The 18,023-nt window shown below is 36.9% G+C and overlaps 1 protein-coding gene across 1 annotated transcript in view; it reads right to left on the reverse strand.

Annotated features, from left to right (window-relative positions):
• The window catches only part of BIRC6 (baculoviral IAP repeat containing 6), a 266,933-nt gene that overhangs the window by 107,071 nt on the left and 141,839 nt on the right, over window positions 1–18,023 (reverse strand). Inside the window, exons 45-53 of the mRNA XM_011936037.1 lie at window positions 13,947–14,509; window positions 12,148–12,323; window positions 11,172–11,268; window positions 10,828–11,022; window positions 9,228–9,428; window positions 5,853–6,132; window positions 4,115–4,371; window positions 3,462–3,570; window positions 296–517 (exon numbers count right to left, since the gene is read on the reverse strand). Of these exons, the coding sequence (XP_011791427.1) occupies window positions 296–517; window positions 3,462–3,570; window positions 4,115–4,371; window positions 5,853–6,132; window positions 9,228–9,428; window positions 10,828–11,022; window positions 11,172–11,268; window positions 12,148–12,323; window positions 13,947–14,509 (2,100 nt within the window). The remainder of the gene's footprint in view (window positions 1–295; window positions 518–3,461; window positions 3,571–4,114; window positions 4,372–5,852; window positions 6,133–9,227; window positions 9,429–10,827; window positions 11,023–11,171; window positions 11,269–12,147; window positions 12,324–13,946; window positions 14,510–18,023) is intronic.

Here is an 18,023-nt window from a genome sequence, read left to right on the forward strand (position 1 = left end):
AATATAATCTGGTGGGAAAATTTGCAACTGAGAATAAACACTATGAACCACAGAAACATCTACATTAAGCATACTTTTAGGTTAAAAAAAAAAAAAAGGCAGTACTGCTAATATATCTTCTTAAAACACAAAAATAAATTAATATTTGACAATTCATTTCAAAAGTATACTTGATTATATCTGCTACTTTCAAAATATTATGTTTCTCCGAATAAACACGTAAAATATTCTATCAAGTAAACACTAACTAATCTAGTACTCGGGGGGAAAAAAGGATTTCACAAATCATACTTACTCAAAGAGCTCTTGGTCCAAGAGTGCTGGTAAGTCGTATTCTACAAGCAGCTCATAACTATGCCACAGAATGGCTGCTACACAGTGCAAATGAGAAGGAGATGGCATCAGAAGACCATACTCTATTGTTGAGGAGTTAGGACACATGTAGTTCATCCTGCCACTTCTCTTCATAGCAGCCACTCTTGCAGAATCACTAACCCATTTTAACAAGGCCTGAATTCTTAAACAAAGAAAATGAATTCATATAACCAACTATAGTGCAATTGGCATTTCATATAGATAAACATCATCTCTGCATGGTGAGTAGGGTATTTATGAGAATAATATACTAATTGTTCATGATTGTTTTAATCTAAAATAGGGAAAAAAGGAAATCAGCAATAACGATATAGTAGTTTCAGTTCCAATTTTCCAATAACCTTACCAATTTCAACCATCAAAAGGTTTGAGATAACACACTAGAACAGTGATTTGGGGCTAATTCTTCTTTGTGCAAAGTCTCATGAAATACAGCATGTTTCACATCCCTGGACCCTAGCATTAAACACTAGTAACAGCCACCCACACTCATTCATTCTGACAACAGAATACACCCTCAACACTCTTACATATATATTTTAAGTATAATTTTTATAAGATGGAAATTAAGCTTCATTTATTTTCTCTGCACAGTACTTTTAAAAACACAGGTATCTGTCATTTAGAACTGACATTAATAACAAGATTATAGGTCAAGTACCACAGTAATCCCAATCCTCTGGAGCTGGGAACTAGTAAAACACAACCCAATTTGGAACCACTACCTGGGAGCAAAAGACTTTTTAAAGCAACAACACCATAGAGTTTTGGGCCGGGCGCGGTGGCTCACGCCTGTAATGCTAGTACTTTCGGAGGCCGAAGCAGGCGGATCACGAGGTCAGACGATCGAGACCATCCTGGCTAACACGGTGAAAACCCGTCTCTACTAAAAAATACAAAAAATTAGCTGGGCGTGGTGACAGGTGCCTGTAGTCCCAGCTACTCCAGAGGCAGAGGCGGCACTTGCAGTGAGCCAAGATTGTGCCACTGCACTCCGGCCTGGGCAGAGCAAGACTGCATCTCAAAAAAACAAAACAAAAAAAACTATAGAGTTTGTACAGAAAACAAATGGGATGAGATTTCTCAAGTTCTTAAAACACTGTGTTTACATTTACTTTATTTTCCTTCAATTTCTATTTCAGAATATAAGATTCTTCGCTTCACACTAAAAACAATGGAGATAGGAAGGTATATAATACTAATTCTGAAAGATAAGACTCTTAAACTTTCGATTTTACATCATGAGGAATAAAGAGAATTCAGAAGACAAGGAAGACAATTTTCTCAGTCTAACAATCTTGTCATTAATGTCAGGGTTTTTTTGTTTTTTTGAGATAGAATCTCGCTCTGTGGCCAAAGCTGGAGTGCCACTGTGGCACAATCTCAGCTCACTGCAAGCTCTGCCTCCCGGGTTCACACCATTCTCCTGCCTCAGCCTCCAGAGTAGCTAGGACTACAGGCGCCCGCCACCACGCCCGGCTAACTTTTTGTATTTTTTTTTTTAGTAGAGATGGGGTTTCACAGTGTTAGCCAGGATGATCTCGATCTCCTGACCTTGTGATCTGCCCGCCTCGGCCTCCCAAAGTGCTGGGATTACAGGCGTGAGCTACTGTGCCTAATGTCAGTTTTATATAACAAACATTCACGTTTTAAAAAGTACTATGCAGAGAAAATCAATTAAACTTAATTTTATTCTTATTAAAAAGCCACAACAATATTTAAAAATTAAATAATCCTAACAGATTTCAAGCAACCTGCTCTGGAAAAATATTTAACAGTGATATTTTAAATATATTTTAACCCCTACTAACCATTATGATTCAAATTTGGCATAAATTATTATTTACTTTATCAAAAACAATTGCAATCTATGTTTAAATGTAATCCATAATTTTAATAATTTATGAATATATTAATAAACATCAAATGACTTCTTTTAAACATAATCAAAATATTAAGAAGTAACATAAATCAGGAAGAAATCTCTATAAATATGTTTTTCTAATATGGATGCTACATATTAAAAACAGAGAATGCCAAATATTTGCTCAAAAATTTATCAACAAAAATATGTTTCAAAAATACTTCAAGTTGGCCGGGTGCAGTGGCTCATGCCTATAATCCCAGCACTTTGGGAGGCCTAGGCGGGCGGGTCATGAGGTCAGGAGATTGTGCCACTGCACTCCAGCCTGGGCGACAGAGCAAGACTCCGTCTCAAACAAAACAAAACAAAAACTTCAAGTTGGTATCAATTTGGAAGTAAAAGACATCAAGGTAGAATGACATTAGGACAACTGATCAAAATTACCTAACTGTAAAAAAATATTATATTAAATTAATTAATATATTTATTTAATATAATTAATGAAATTAACATATTTATATTATATTTAAATATTCAGCCAAAGTGTTCAAATGTCATTTACATGGTATGATATTGTTTCATTCTGTGGTAAATAGCAGGAAAGAGTACAGAAAGTAATGAAAAGACTTTGATGAATATGATAATCAATAATAAACAGATCATTATCAAAATAGTCAAAGTACTAATTATAGACACAATATTCCTACATTCATATACACGTATTAAGTACTACCTAAGATAGTATGACTCTGATACTATCACTTTACAAGGTTCCTTTCACAGCATAGCCAACTTAAAAACATGTTTTATTCCATTCCTCAAAAGCAGTATTAACTACCAACTATAGACACAATATTCCTACATTCATATACACGTATTAAGTACTACCTAAGATAGTATGACTCTGATACCATCACTGTACAAGGTTATTTTCACAGCATAGCCAACTTAAAAATGTTTTCTTCCATTCCTCAAAAGCAGTATTAACTAAGAATTCTATTTAAGTTCAAATTTGCTTAAAGTATGCCCAAATATATATAAATGTATGTTTAATGTTCATGAAAACTTGCAGAAGTTACATCGTGTGAGGCACATGGGAAACATACAATATATAACAGTATTGTCTTTTATGAGATCATCTAAGGAAAAACTGTCAGAAACATTCACTACAGCATGATTATGTGCATGTGGGTGCTTAATTAAATGAAAAATAAAATCATACCTGTCTTTTGTACCAGGATCCTGAGTTGTTCCAAGCTGGTAAAGAATATCTATCGTAGAGTCAGAAGAGAGTCCATTTAGTCTTCCAAAAAGTAAAGGACTATTCAAATCTTGCAACAAAGAATCCAAAGAAAAAGTTTGCTAAATAAGCAAGTGAACCATGGGAAGATTTACTTAATTTAATTAAGTTATTCATTAAAAATGAAGCTTCCATAAATTCCAGCAACAAAGAACAAACTCTCAACTAATGAAACCAGCTTGGGTGCAGTGGCTCACGCCTGTAATCCCAGCACTTTGGAAGGCCAATTCGGGTGGATCACCTGAGGTCAGGAGTTCGAAACCAGCCTGATCAATATGGAGACACCCCGCCTCTACTAAAAATACAAAAATTAGCCGGGTATGGTGGCAGATGCCTGTAATCCCAGTTACTAGGAAGACGGAGGTTGTAGTGAGTCGAGACTGCACCACTGCACTCCAGCCTGGGCAACAGAGTGAGACTCCGTCAGAGAAGAGAGAAGACAGAAGAGAGAAGAGATAAACATAAACTAAAAGAAAAAATAATTCCCAAAACAGAGCTCAGCACAAAGATCGCATAGTTCAACTGCTGTTACTTTACAGACACATAAACATTTAAATATCAAAGTTAATTATCACCTGTAGGATCACTGCCTGATGCTGCACAATTTCTCAAGAGAATGTCTATGAGCTTCAGGCCAATTCTAGTAGACTGCAGTCCTATCTTTACAAGCACAACCTCGATGTTGGGTGAATGCATTCCGCAGTAAGGTGACATCAATAAGGCCGCACAAGTCTGCAGCAGATTGGCAGTAGGTGCAGCTGCACTTGCCATCATTCCTTCTAGATCACTTATGTGAGTAAGGCAATGATGTAATAACCGTAACCATCCAATACTGAAAATACAAAATGACTTGTATGATCAATATAAGTCGCTCAAATCATTTCCGGGTAGAACATAACTTTTTAAAGATCAGCATGTTGTGTTTCATAAATAGCAATAAACAATCTAAGAAATGTTTTTTAGAATGCTGCAAATTCAGTAAACAGACAATAAGTTTCCCCTACAAGATAAATCACAACTGGGCGGGGTAGCTCACACCTGTAATCCCAGCACTTTGGGAGGCCGAGGCAGGCAGATCACGAGATCAGGAGTTCAAGACCAGCCTGGCCGACATGGTGAAACCCCTTATCTACTAAAAATACAAAGATTAGCTGGGCATGGTGGTGGGCGCTTGTAATCCCAGCTACTCAGGAAGCTGAGGCAGGAGAATCATTTGAACTCAGGAGGCAGAGGTTGCAGTGAGCCTAGATTGCACCACTGCACTCCAGCCTGGGCGACAGGGCAAAAGCCCGTCTCAAAACAAACAAAAAGATAAATCACATACAAAAGGACTTGTATTCATAGCACGTGTTTGCTTTTTAAAGAAATCAGCCAGAAATCTGCTTTGCATGCAATTATATATATTGATGAACTGATTACTACCATAGACTTCTAAAACTGTGTAGTCTTAGCACCTTGAGAATAGAAATCCTAAATTCTTTTTTTTGAAGATGGAGTTTCACTCTCTCGCCTAGGCTGAAGTGCAGTGGTGGAATCTTGGCTCACTGCAACCTCCACCTCCTGGGTTCAAGGGATTCTCCTGCCTCAGCCTCCCCAGCAGCTGGGACTACAGGTGCACACTGCCATGCCCAGCTAATTTTTTGTATTTTTAGTAGAGACGGGGTTTCACCTTGTTAGCTAGGATGGTTTCGATCTCCTGACCTCGTGATCTGCCTGCCTTGGCCTCCTCAAGTACTGGGATTACAGGTATGAGCTATGGTGCCAGGCCTTAAATTCATTTTTATCAGGCAAAACTTTCAACAAAATCCATCTATAAAACATTCAGCCATCAAAATTTATCAGAAAAATGTTGATTAAAAAATATAGTGAGGTTCTTGTTTGTTTGGTTCAGACACAATCCTTCTGTTAACTAACATTTAGGAATTACCATATAAAACTAAGTCCCTGTTTCTAAGGTCAGTTGGTATGGTTCAGATGCGCTCCTGGTCATAAGCATTTGCAAATCCCCGAAACAGAGTATGATACAAAAAATTACAAGCCATAAAATTAGAATGTACACCTACATGTGGTATACAGATCATCTCAAAGACTAAACATACACCTTAATTTTAATCAGTGTCAGCATTCTGTTTCCACAAAACTGTCTCTATTACACCTAATAAAATTGTATTATACAGATACCTATGGAACAAAGACCTTCCTAAGACCTATAAAAGAAAAAACCCACAAAATAAGTAAGTCCCCTATCTCCCAACCCTGCCAAAAAAAAAAAAGGACAGAAAGCTTTTTTAAATAATAGGAAACAAAACATACCTTGTTTTAGATACCTGATCTTCAGATGGAAGGAATGGATTATTAACCGTTGCTGAAGAGGTGGTACCAAAAGCAGTGAGCCCCAATAATTTAATTTGTGAAAGGCCTAATGTGCTGGCATCTCGTGGACGATGTAGTCTAAGGCAGACAGCAGAAGCTACTTCGGCTTTTACAAGCTGAATTTTTATGTAGGTGAGGCCACTCGTGACAACAGGCGTGGACAAAGGTAGCATATTTACCCCATCTGCACTTACTTCAACAGACACTGAGGAAGGGCAGGCTATAAAAATAAAACGGAATCATCACAACAGACAAAGTAAACTAGATTGAACAGTTTGTTAAAATCCCAGGAAAATAGCAGCTTTCACAATTGTATTCATCATGAACTTGTAAAAAGAAAATGTATACAATAAAATATAGTCCGACAATGACTTTCACCATAATTAATGTTGGAGCTACTTTTCAACTCAAAATATTTGATCTACAATAAAAATTAAACAGTCTAATATTCACCTAAAAAAAGAGGAACCAAAGATGTGTGAAGCACATGTACCTGATGTTCCCTATGAATAAAACCAGGCAAATAGGTAGTTATATCATCATTTCTACTTTACTCAAAATTATCACAAATAATATGAAACTACATTTGATTAATATGCTATGGTTTACTGTTTTAAATAATTTGGGGGGGAAATGTAACAAAACTTGTTTTTCTACCAATTATTCTATTACTACTAGATTGTGATATTTTTTAAACATTGAGTTTAACCTCACAGCTGAGTTTAGAAATTGCCTTTTTTTTTTTTTTTGAGAGACAGTCTTGCCCTGTTGCCCAGGCTGCAATGAGTACAGTGGTGTGATCTTAGCTAACTGCAACCTCCGCCTCCCAGGTTCCAAGTGATTCTCCTGCCGTAGCCTCCACAGTAGCTGGAACCACAGGCAGGTGCCACCATATCTAGGAATTTTTTGTACTTTTGGTAGAGACAGGGTTTTGCCATGTTAGCCAGGCTGGCCTCGAACTCCTGACCTCAAGTGATTCACCTGCCTTGGCCTCCCAAACTGTTGGGATTATAGATGTCAGCCACTGGGCCCAGTCTCCTTTTCAAATTAAGCCAAATATCCACGGGATTTTTTGTTGTTGTTTTGGGTTTTTTTTTTTTTTTGAGAAGGAGTCTCTCTCTGTTGCCCAGGCTGGAGTGCAGTGGTGTGATCTCCGCTCACTGCAAGCTCCGCCTCCTGGCTTCACGCCATTCTCCTGTCTCAGTCTCCCGAGTAGCTGGGACTACAGGCGCCTGCCACCACACCCGGCTAATTTTTTGTGTATTTTCAGTAGAGACGGGGTTTCACCGTGTTATCGAAGATGGTCTCCATCTCCTGACCTCATGATCTGCCCGCCTCGGCCTGCCAAAGTGCTGGGATTACAGGCATGAGCCACCGTGCCTGGCCAGGACTTTTTTAAAAATCAATTCTTGCTGAAATTTAAGGAGTCCCCAGTGAACAAACAACTGGAGCTACTACCAGAAAATTATTTCTTTCTAGCTTAACATGGAACCCCATATAATAAATATATGTCAACTAAAGCCTTGGAAATTTAGTTTTATTTTTAATTTCAGTGGTAAAATAAGAAGGAATTACATGCCAGCTTTACACTGATTACTAGACAGTCAACTTAATTTTGAAATTTACACTTCAAATCCTTTTGAGGAAAGTATTATCTACATTTTACACAAGCAGACATAGTAAAAACAGATTAAGTAATCCACGCTCCCACAGGAACAAATGTCACACCTTAGATTCAAGTTCATGTTTGCTTCTAAAGACTGTTATTTCCACTACATCACAACATATTTTCAACTTCTGCTCTAATCCAGTAATAAAACCAAATTTCTTAATCAAGAACACTTAAGTAGGAAACACTTAAACCAATTAATTTTTCACAGGAGTTCCCCCTTTGTAATACGCTTCCTATTTCAATTCCCATGTGCAAAATCCAGCTGAACTTCAAAAGCCACCACTTATGACCAACTCCTCTGCTTTCCAAATAAAAGCAATCACTTTCCAATTTTACAGGTAGTGTAAGTCTTATACTGACTTATATTTTGCCTTTTAATATAGTTATTTTTGACTTCCTAAAACACTCTGTATTAGCATATTTTCCTTCTACCTTTACATTATCTGTTTTTTATCTAAGGAGTGTGGATGCCACAAGTAATTAAGATATATCAGTCTAATCTTGCAAATACATAGAAAAAAACTGTTTTCTCCAAAGATGCCAGGAATCTACAAAATTTCCCATAGCTCATCATGCAATTATTGAGTGATATTTGATAGCAATGAGAATCGATCCATAAACGTAAGCATGTGTATTAATTTAAACAATTCTGGCAAAATTATAACTATATTGAAAGCATTTGTGAACCATATAAAATACAAAATGGGCTGGGTACAGTAGCTCACACCTGTAATCTCAGCACTTTGGGAGGCCAAGGCAGATAGATCGCTACAGCCCAGGCATCATAACAAAATCCTGTCTTTACAAAAAAACACAAAAATTTAGCCAGGCATGGTGGTACACGCCTGTGGTCCCAGCTATACATGAGGCTGAGATGGGAAGATCATTTGAGCCTCAGAGGTCAAGGCTACAGTGATCTGAGATATCAAAACTGCACTCCAGCCTATGCAACAGAGACCTTGCCACAAAAAAAAAAAGAAAAAAGCAAATGAGTATTTCATATTCTTTATAAATACCTGAAAGAGTTCATTGCTCTTAAGTGATAATTAATATTTCGCAAAAATTATTTTGAATTATTTGCCTTATAAAGTTCAATAAAATGTATTCAATGAACATGCATCAAATAAATGATACAATATTACAAGAATACTGACATATTACAACAAACACAGTACAAATCTTAAAATCACATTGAAGTAGTCAAAATATAATATCATTCAAAAAGATAGTTATTTTCTAAAGAAGTCAGAGGGCAGGCACACAAATCTATGCTAATTTCATATTACAAGGCTAGGACTGAGATCTGGGCTGAAAAAACTAACATGGTAAAAAATGGGAGTGTAATAAACTCATTTCAGCTTAATACTGACGCTTAGTAAATTTGAGAGAAAAGAGAAAGCAAAATAATATATAACTGGAACACACTTGTTTAGACTTCATGACACAATCTTTTTGTCTGAGGTTAACAGTCATTTCCCCTAAAATGACTTGGTAGTATTAATTATTTCACTAAAAACTGTTCAGAAGTTACACACTCTGGTAATCACACCTAAGTGTATTTCTGCTTACTAAATATTTTTATTTTCAAATGTTTCTAAATTAAAGTCTGCTCTCATGTTGCTTCTTTATAAAATATTACTCACTTGCAAGAGATGCAAGATGAGGCTGGATATGTATCTCCTTAAGCAGCACTGCTGCGGGAAGGTGAATGGTAAGGTCACACCAAGCCTCCTCTGGAAGAAAGATGTAGGACCAAGCAGCAGAGCGAGCTCTTCTATGAGGAGGTGTGGCCTGCAATAGCACTTCAGCTGGCTGGGCAGTAGGACTGCTAGATGTGATTGTACCTAGAGAAGATATTTTACATAAAATAAGAACTTGCAAAAGAAACGTAACAAAGCTTTAAAATCTATACGAATAAAATTAAACTAGAAAAACTAATTGAAAACATGAACAACTGATGCTGGTAATGTACTTAGTATCCTAAGCATGACTGTAGAGGTATTCACAAAACATTAGTAAATCCTGTCAACTGGTAAGGTGACAAGTTCATTATTAACTACTGTCTACTTTATACTCATATGATACATGAAAACTAAAGATACAGCAATAAATGGAGCTCCATAATTTTCTAACTATTTAAGTAAAAAACAATGTCCAATATATCTCCACCTTTAAAATAATCATCTTTATTCTAAGATGTCAATGTCTATGATTTAGAAATATGAAAAGAAAAATTAAAAAGAAACTACGTAAACTAGATAAAAAAGTAAATACCTAAATTCAAAACTTTTAAAAAAGATAGTACCACTTTAAGGCCAGGCACAGTGGCTCACGCCTGTAATCCCAACACTTTGGGAGGCCGAAGTGGGGGATCACTTGGGGCCAGAAGTTCAAGACCAGCCTGGACAACATGGTGAAACCCCGTCTCTACTAAACACACACACACACAAAGCCACTGTGGTGGCACATGTTCGTAATCCTAGCTACTCAGGAGGCTGAGGCATGAGAATTGCCTGAACCCGGGAGACAGATGTTGCAGTGAGCAGACATCGCGCCACTGCACTCCAGCTTAGGTGACAGAGTGAGACTCTCTCACAACAAAACAAAACAAAACATAATACCATTTTAAGAAGGAAAATGAGATTTAAAATCGATTAACATTTACAGAGAAAACTTACTGAAGAATCTCTATTTAGTTTCTTAAATTGTGCTTCTATTTTGACTCACAAATAAAAACAAACTTTACTGCTAAAGAACTGTTAAAACAGTCCCTCTCGGCCAGGCATGGTGGCTCAAGCCCGTAATCCCAGCACTTTGGGAGGCTGAGGTGGGCGGATCACCTAAGGTCAGGCATTTGAGATCAGCCTGGTCAATATGGTGAAACCCCATCTCCATTAAAAATACAAAAATTAGCTGGGCATGGTGGCAGACACTTGTAATCCCAGCTACTCAGGAGGCTGAGGGAGGAGAATTGCTCGAACCCAGGAGGCGGAGGTTGCAGTGAGCTGAGATTGTGCCATTGCACTCTGGCTTGGGCAACAAGAGCCAAACTCCATCTCAAAACAAACAAACAAAAAATTCCCTCTCGTAAGTAGAATGTCGAGATATCCACTACCTCTAAAATAAACTGTTTGTAATTAAAATAGCAATATATGATATCATCAACTGACTTCAACTAATTTTGTTTCATACCAGCTAATAAACTGAATAAATTCACATAAGATTTAATAACACTTTTCTTACCAAGGGGTGCAAAGTTATGAATCCCTTCGGCATTGTCAGGCTCAGAAGCTAGTATTCTCGTTTTCATTGTGCTGTCAACAGCTTTATTTGGACCACAGTCAAGAAATTTCATAATAGTTGATACCATACTTCTTGCAGTGTTCACAATAGCCCTTGTACTAGTGACCATATTATTGCATATGAGCTGAACACCACCTAAATTATAAAGAATAAGAAATGAAATCAGTATCAGGACAGATGGTTCAACATCAAAAGTAAACTTCCACAAAAGACTACAAAAATGAAAATGTAACATACTATCACATAACTACACTTAAATGATAGTTACTGAAATATTATCTTACCCATATCATGAAATGCTTTCAAGGCATCACTAGTATCCAATACTCTCAAAATGAACCACAATAATGGCTCAGATAACTGGCAAGTAGCAAGAGAGCCCTAAAAAATGAAATATGTGTATTATGACTTTATACGCTCCTGCGAATAAGAACTAAACTCAATGCATGTAATATTCCTTCCTAGTTAATTTTTGTAAACTGACAGCCTTAAATACGCTAAATACAAAATGTCTGCCAAAATACATAAGAAATCTTACCTGAATAAGAAAAAACCATCTCCCTCAACTCAGATTTTAATTTTTTAAAGCATCTGTCTTCATCCATTATCTTTTCCCTTTATGTGCATTTAGATACCAATTTCATTTAAAATTTTAACCATCTAAAGTACCCTTGTATTTTCTAATAGAGAAATATACACATTCAACAAATGTTTACAAAAATGATAATTATACACTGCTATATAGAAGACAAAAGAAATTGTTCTAATATCTGCATTTCAAAATGGGAAATGGACAAGAAAGTAAAATAATCTGATTCCTGTAATTTCATTTGTAAAAATGAAATACAGAAAGGAAAAATTTTGTAACCTATTTTCTTTAATTAGCTTAATCCCTTTTAATGGGAAAAAAAAAGTTGAATACACAACATAAGTTTCAAAAAATTTCACATTACATCTTCTTACGTAACATCTATGGAGAACACCTCAGTATTACACTATGCTATTTTTAGGAAAAAGAGAAGAACTTCTTGAGACACAATAAATGTTTTACTCTTGTATTACTGTGGTCAAGTCTGAAAATACCACTTCAAAGAAAATTTATTCTCCAACTTTTATTAATAATCCATAGCCCTCTTGCACTGATGCTTTTCATTGTCCAATATATAATAAATATACTTATTTGTCTCTGTCCTATAATTTTCCACTTATATTGCCAGAAATTTATTTGAATCACTGCAACTGTTGTTGGCTTGAACTTACTTGTCTGCCCATATATCCACAGGCCATGTATGTTAAAATTGGCTGCAGCATCATGTGGACTGTAGAAGCTTTTTTACTAAGGGTTGTCAGTATGGTAAATAATCCATCCCCAACTGATATAGCATCCAACCCACCATGAAAGTTTTCATGTTTAGTGAGATGTAATCCACTTGCTCCTAGGAAAAATAAAAGATTCCACATTAAAAGATTAAAAGTATATATAACCAGCCAGGCGCAGTGGCTCACGCCTGTAACCTCAACACTTTGGGAGGCTGAGGCAGGTGGATCACCTGACATCAGGAGTTCAAAACCAGCCTGGCCAACATGGTGAAAACAAATAATAATTAAAATATAGAAGCTGAAAAGTCATTTTTTCCAAAACTGCTGAAGAATTAACATATAACAGCTGTTTATACCCTCTACACATAACCCGAACGGACTCGTGGAGACTAAAATATCAATGATAATATTCAGTAGAGCATGGTTTATGGTTATCTTCTTACATGAGATACCTCTATATCACCAACAATAAAAATAGGTTGTTCTGTTACATGACTGAGAACATCACTCTACATACTAGCTATATACATCAAGAAGACAAGACATAAATAGAAAAATAAGTGAAACCAGCACGTAACTATTCTTTTTAATCTAATCAAAAGGAAGATACGGCTGTTTCCCATACACTGACAAAGAAAAATATACCACCAGGCAAAAATACATTAGAAATGGATTTTGCCACAGTATACAGATGTTCAATTATTTTAAAAATTTAACGTAATGTATTAACATTCAAAGAAGTAAAAAAGTTAAGCAACAGCATATAAATTTAACACTGATACGTGTCATAGAAAATGTTACAGTATGAATAAAATTTTATATTTTATTTTCAAAGCAAATGTGAACAAATAATACTTGTCTTTAACACAAAATGATGTGAAATAAGAACTCAAGATCAGCCTGGCTAACATGGTGAAATCCCGTCTCTACAAAGAAAAAAAATTGGCAGTGTGCAGTGGCTCACACCTGTAATCCTAGTACTTTGGGAGGCTGAGGTGGGAAGATCACCTGAAGTCAGGAGTTCGAGACCAGCTTGCCCAACATTGCGAAACCCCATCTCTACTAAAATACAAAAAATTAGCCAGGCATGGTGGCACATGCCTGTAATCCCAGGTACTCAAGAGGCCGAGGCACGAGAATTGCTTGAACCTAGGAGGCAGAGGTTGCAATGAACCGAGATCACGCCACTGCACTTCAGCCTAGGCAACACAGCAAGAGACTTCATCTCAAAAGAAACAAAAACAAAAACAAACAAAAAACTAGGAGGGGCATGGTGGTACATGCCTGTAATCCCAACTACTCGGTAGGCTGAGGCAGGAGTATCACTTGAATCTGGGAGGCGGAAGTTACAGTGAGCTGAGATCGCGTCATTGTACTCCAGCCTGGGAGCAAGACTCTGTCTCGTGGGGGGGGGGAGAAAAAAAATTAGCCGGGTGTGGTGGCAGGCACCTATGGTTGCAGCTACTTGGGTGGCTGAGGCATGAGAATTGCTTGAACACGGGAGGCATCTCAATATAAAAGAAAAAAAAAAACCAAATTGACATAACATTTTTCAATATTTCACTTTAATTCATTAATTGAAGCCCCTATACAAAAGTCCTCACCAATAAAAATCAGTCATGAAAAGCTTAAAGCAGTTTTACACTACAAAGTAAAAGAGACTGAATCCATATATTGCTTTAAAAAAAAACAATTATAGTACCAGAGACAACGGTAAGATTAATATTCTCAATACATACCAATTATCATTGCCATGGCACTGCTATTACACAGGCCCAGAGCAGACAAAATCTGGCTCATAATTTGTTGGTTGGCTAAGACTAAGTCAGCAACATATGCAGGCGATCCTTGAACACTGGTACTGCTTCCATTGCCATCTTTGCCTCCTGAGACTTTTTCTTCATCTGAAACACTATCTGTTGTATTTGTGGTCACAGACACTCTTGCACTGTATTCCCTATTGCCTGAAAGAGGCAGCTGCACTAAAATGTTAACAAGTTTTAACAAATCAAACATGAGTTGATCCCTTGTCATTTCGCCACAAACTGCTTTTGCATCACCTGGACGAATCAGGTTGGCAAAGAGTCCCCCAAAGCATGCTCGAGCACCCACGGAGCTATCTGATCCACTTCTTGACATTACTTTGTCTGAGCAAGTGATATAGTGATGCACTAAAAATGTAACAGATTCTATCACAGCAGAAATAGTACTAACTGAAACGACTTCAAAATTCTGCTCCAGAGTGAATTCTAAGAGCTTCACTTGGGCATCGAGAGGTCCTTGGCCTGTCTGGAAAGCACCCCTGCAGGGAGAGACAGAGAGAGAGAGATACGATAAGAGAGAGGATTAAAAATTAAACGATTTTGAGTAGTTCTGAAAGCAGTAACTTATCACAATACAAGGAAGTTAAACAAGTTCTTGGTATTCACTATTTCATTAGGTAGATAATAGTTTTCATCTCTTTTGGAATTCTTGTTCTTGACTCCATTTTAGACACACTCAAAAACAACCTCCCTTCCAAATACAAAACTAAGGGACAAGTATACATGGAAGTGATTTTGAAGCTACAGAAAAAAATACTTCAAAATCACAAGGCACTTCTTATAATGAAATGAATTACAATTTTTTCCATTCTCAAATAATGCTATTGTAAACATTCCCTAGTGATAATGATACATAAAAATTAAGATTCAATCAAATTATTCTTATGTATCAAAATTGAATGCTCTTCAAATTCTGCTTATGCCTAAGATACAGAATGCTGAAAAGAGCATCACCCTCAGTCTAACAGCAAGAAAAAGACAAATTAGGCCAGATGCAATGACTCATGCCTGTAATCCCATCACTTTGGGAGCCCCATGCAGGCAGATCCCTTGAGGCCAGAAGTTTGAGACCGGCCTGGCCAACATGGTGAAACCTCATTGTTACTAAAAATACAAAAATTAGCCAGGCATGGTGGCATGTGACTGTTAATTGCAGCTACTCAGGAGATTAAGGCAAAAGAATAGCTTTTGAGTTTGAGACCTGCCTGGCTAACATGGCAAAACCCCATCTCTACTGAAAATAAAAAAATTAGCCAAGCATGGTGATGGGCCTGTAATCCCAGCTACTGAGGAGGCTGAAGCATGAGAATTACAGGAACCCAGGAGGCGGAGGTTGCAGGGAGTCGAGATCACGCCACTGCACTATAGCCTGGGTGACAGAGCCAAAATCTATTTCAAAAACCAAACAAGCAAACAAAAAAAGACTGCCTAAAGCAAAATAATACATAAATACATAAAAGGCTGCACAGTATTGCGTGTTTATAGCATAAACAGTAAAAACACGACAACTATGTCACAAAAGATGGAAGAAAGGAATTGAAATTACACTGTTAAGTTCTGACATTATACATGAGTGGAATAATATTTGAAAATAGAATGTGATTAAATAAAGGTGTATCTTGTAAAGCTAGGACAACTAGTATGAAAAATTTTCGGTTACAGGCCAGGCACAGTGGCTCACGCCTATAATGACAGTAACCCAGGTGGATTACTTGAGCTCAGGAGGTGGAGACTAGCCTGGTCAACCTGGTGAAACCCCATCTACAAAATATACAAAAATTAGCCCTGTGTGGTAGCATAGCTGGAGCCTGTAATCCCAGCTACTCCAGAAGTTAAGGCATGAAAATCGCTTGAACCCAGAAGGTGGAGGTTGCAGAGAGCCAAGCTCGCATCACTACGGTCCAACCTGTGCGACAGAGCAAACCAACGCTGTCTCAAAAATAAATAAATAAGAAATTCAGTTATAAATCAGAATGGAAACGAAATTATTGTAAAAGTTGCTTAATTCAAAAGTCAACAGAAAAAGATTTTTTAAAAGGAATCAAAAGTAGATGAAATAAATAGAAAACTGGCAAAATGATCAGTTCTAATCCAACATATCAATAATTACATTAAATGTAAGTAGTCTATATAGGCCAATTCTGACATTGTCAGTAGTCTATATAGGCCAATTCTGACATTGTCAAATGTTTGTATTAGAAAAGAAGAAAGGTCTAGAAAAGAAGAAAGGTCTAAAATCAATTGTCTAAGCCAGAAAGAATTTAATTTAATTTAATCAAATTAAATTCAAAGAAAGTAGAAAGGAAAAAATATCTATAAGCTGCTTTTTTTGAAAATAATATTGATGAACTTCTAGCCAGAATGACCCCAAAAAAAGATAAAAACTACCAACATCAGAAATAAAGGAAGGAAACTCACTACAGATCCTATAAACATTAATAAATATATATTTCAACTAACAAATTCAACAATGTAAAGGAATAACTTCCTTCACAAAATTACCAAGGCTCACTCAAGAAGAGAAAACCTGAATAATCCAAGACCTAGAAAATAAGTTGAAAATTTTGGGGGCAAAGAAAACTCCAGCCACAGGATGCTTCAATGGCAAACGCTACCAAATACGTAAGTAAGTGACAATACACATATTACACAACCTCTTTCAGAGAATAAATTCAGCAAGTTATAAATGGATTGATATGTTATGACCAAGGGTGTCTATCTTGAGAATGCACATTAACTGACACTTAAAAAAAAAAAAAAATCAAACTTGGTGTAGTGGCATATGCCGATTGGGCCAGCTAAGAACAGAATGAGACTGAAAGCTTGCTTGAACTCAGGAATTCAAGGTCAGCCTGGGCAACATTGTGAGATCCCAACTCTTTAGAAAACACCAATATACTTCAACGTATGAACAGATGAAAGAAGAAACAACCTATGATCATTTCAACAGATGCAGGGAAACATCTAACAAAATCTAAAGACATTCATAATTTTTTTAATGTCTCAGCAAGTTAGAAACAAACTGGAACTTCCTCAACTTACTATCAGGTATCTAAAAAAGAGCTCCAGCTAGTAACATATCTAATTATGAAAAACAATGTTTCATAAGATATTAAGATTAAGAAAAAGAAGGAAGAGCAATTTTTACCATATGTACTCAACAGCATACTGGGAAGTCCAAACAAGTACAACTGGAGCGGGGAGGGGAACCCATGAGACATATGCATACGAAAGGAAGAAGTAAAACTAACTGTATTCTCTGACATAGCCAAATAAGCAATACACCTGCCCAAATTGATCTACAGAATGATGCAATCTCACTCAAAACGATTTTTTTCTGGTAAATCAATAAGTTGATTATAAAATTTATAAGGAAAAGGAAAGGAATTAAAATAGCCAAAATTACTCTAAAAGAACAAAGGTGGAAGGCCTACCCTACTAGATTTCAAAAAATACTGTAAGGGAACTAAGACACTGAGGTAATGCACAAAAAATAGACAAAAACATAAATTCTATATAATACACTGCATGAACAAAATGAAGCTGGGTGTGGTGGCTTACGCCTGTAAACCCAGCAATTTGGGAGACAGAGGCAGGTGGATCTCTTGAGGCCAGGAGTTTGAGAACAGCCTGGCCAACCCGGCGAAACCCCATCTCTACTGAAAATACAAAAATTAGCCAGGCATGCTGATGGGCCTGTAATCCCAGCTACTCAGGAGCCGAGATCACGCCACAGCACTCCATTCTGGGCGTCAGAGGAAAACTGTCTCAAAAAAAAAAAGAAGTGTATGCATAGACCAAAACAAATATCATTGATTGATATTTGAAAAACTACAAAGGGAAGCCAATGAAAAAAGGAAAGTATTTTCAAAAAATGGTATAGGAAGGTGGGGTGTGGTGGCTCATGCTTGTAATCCCAGCACCTTGGGAGGCTGAGGCTGGTGGATCACGAGGTCAGTAGATCAAGCCCATCCTGGCTAACACGGTGAAAGC

This window comes from Colobus angolensis, unplaced genomic scaffold, assembly GCF_000951035.1.
Source record: "Colobus angolensis palliatus isolate OR3802 unplaced genomic scaffold, Cang.pa_1.0 Scaffold15, whole genome shotgun sequence".
NCBI classification, from domain to species: domain Eukaryota; kingdom Metazoa; phylum Chordata; class Mammalia; order Primates; family Cercopithecidae; genus Colobus; species Colobus angolensis.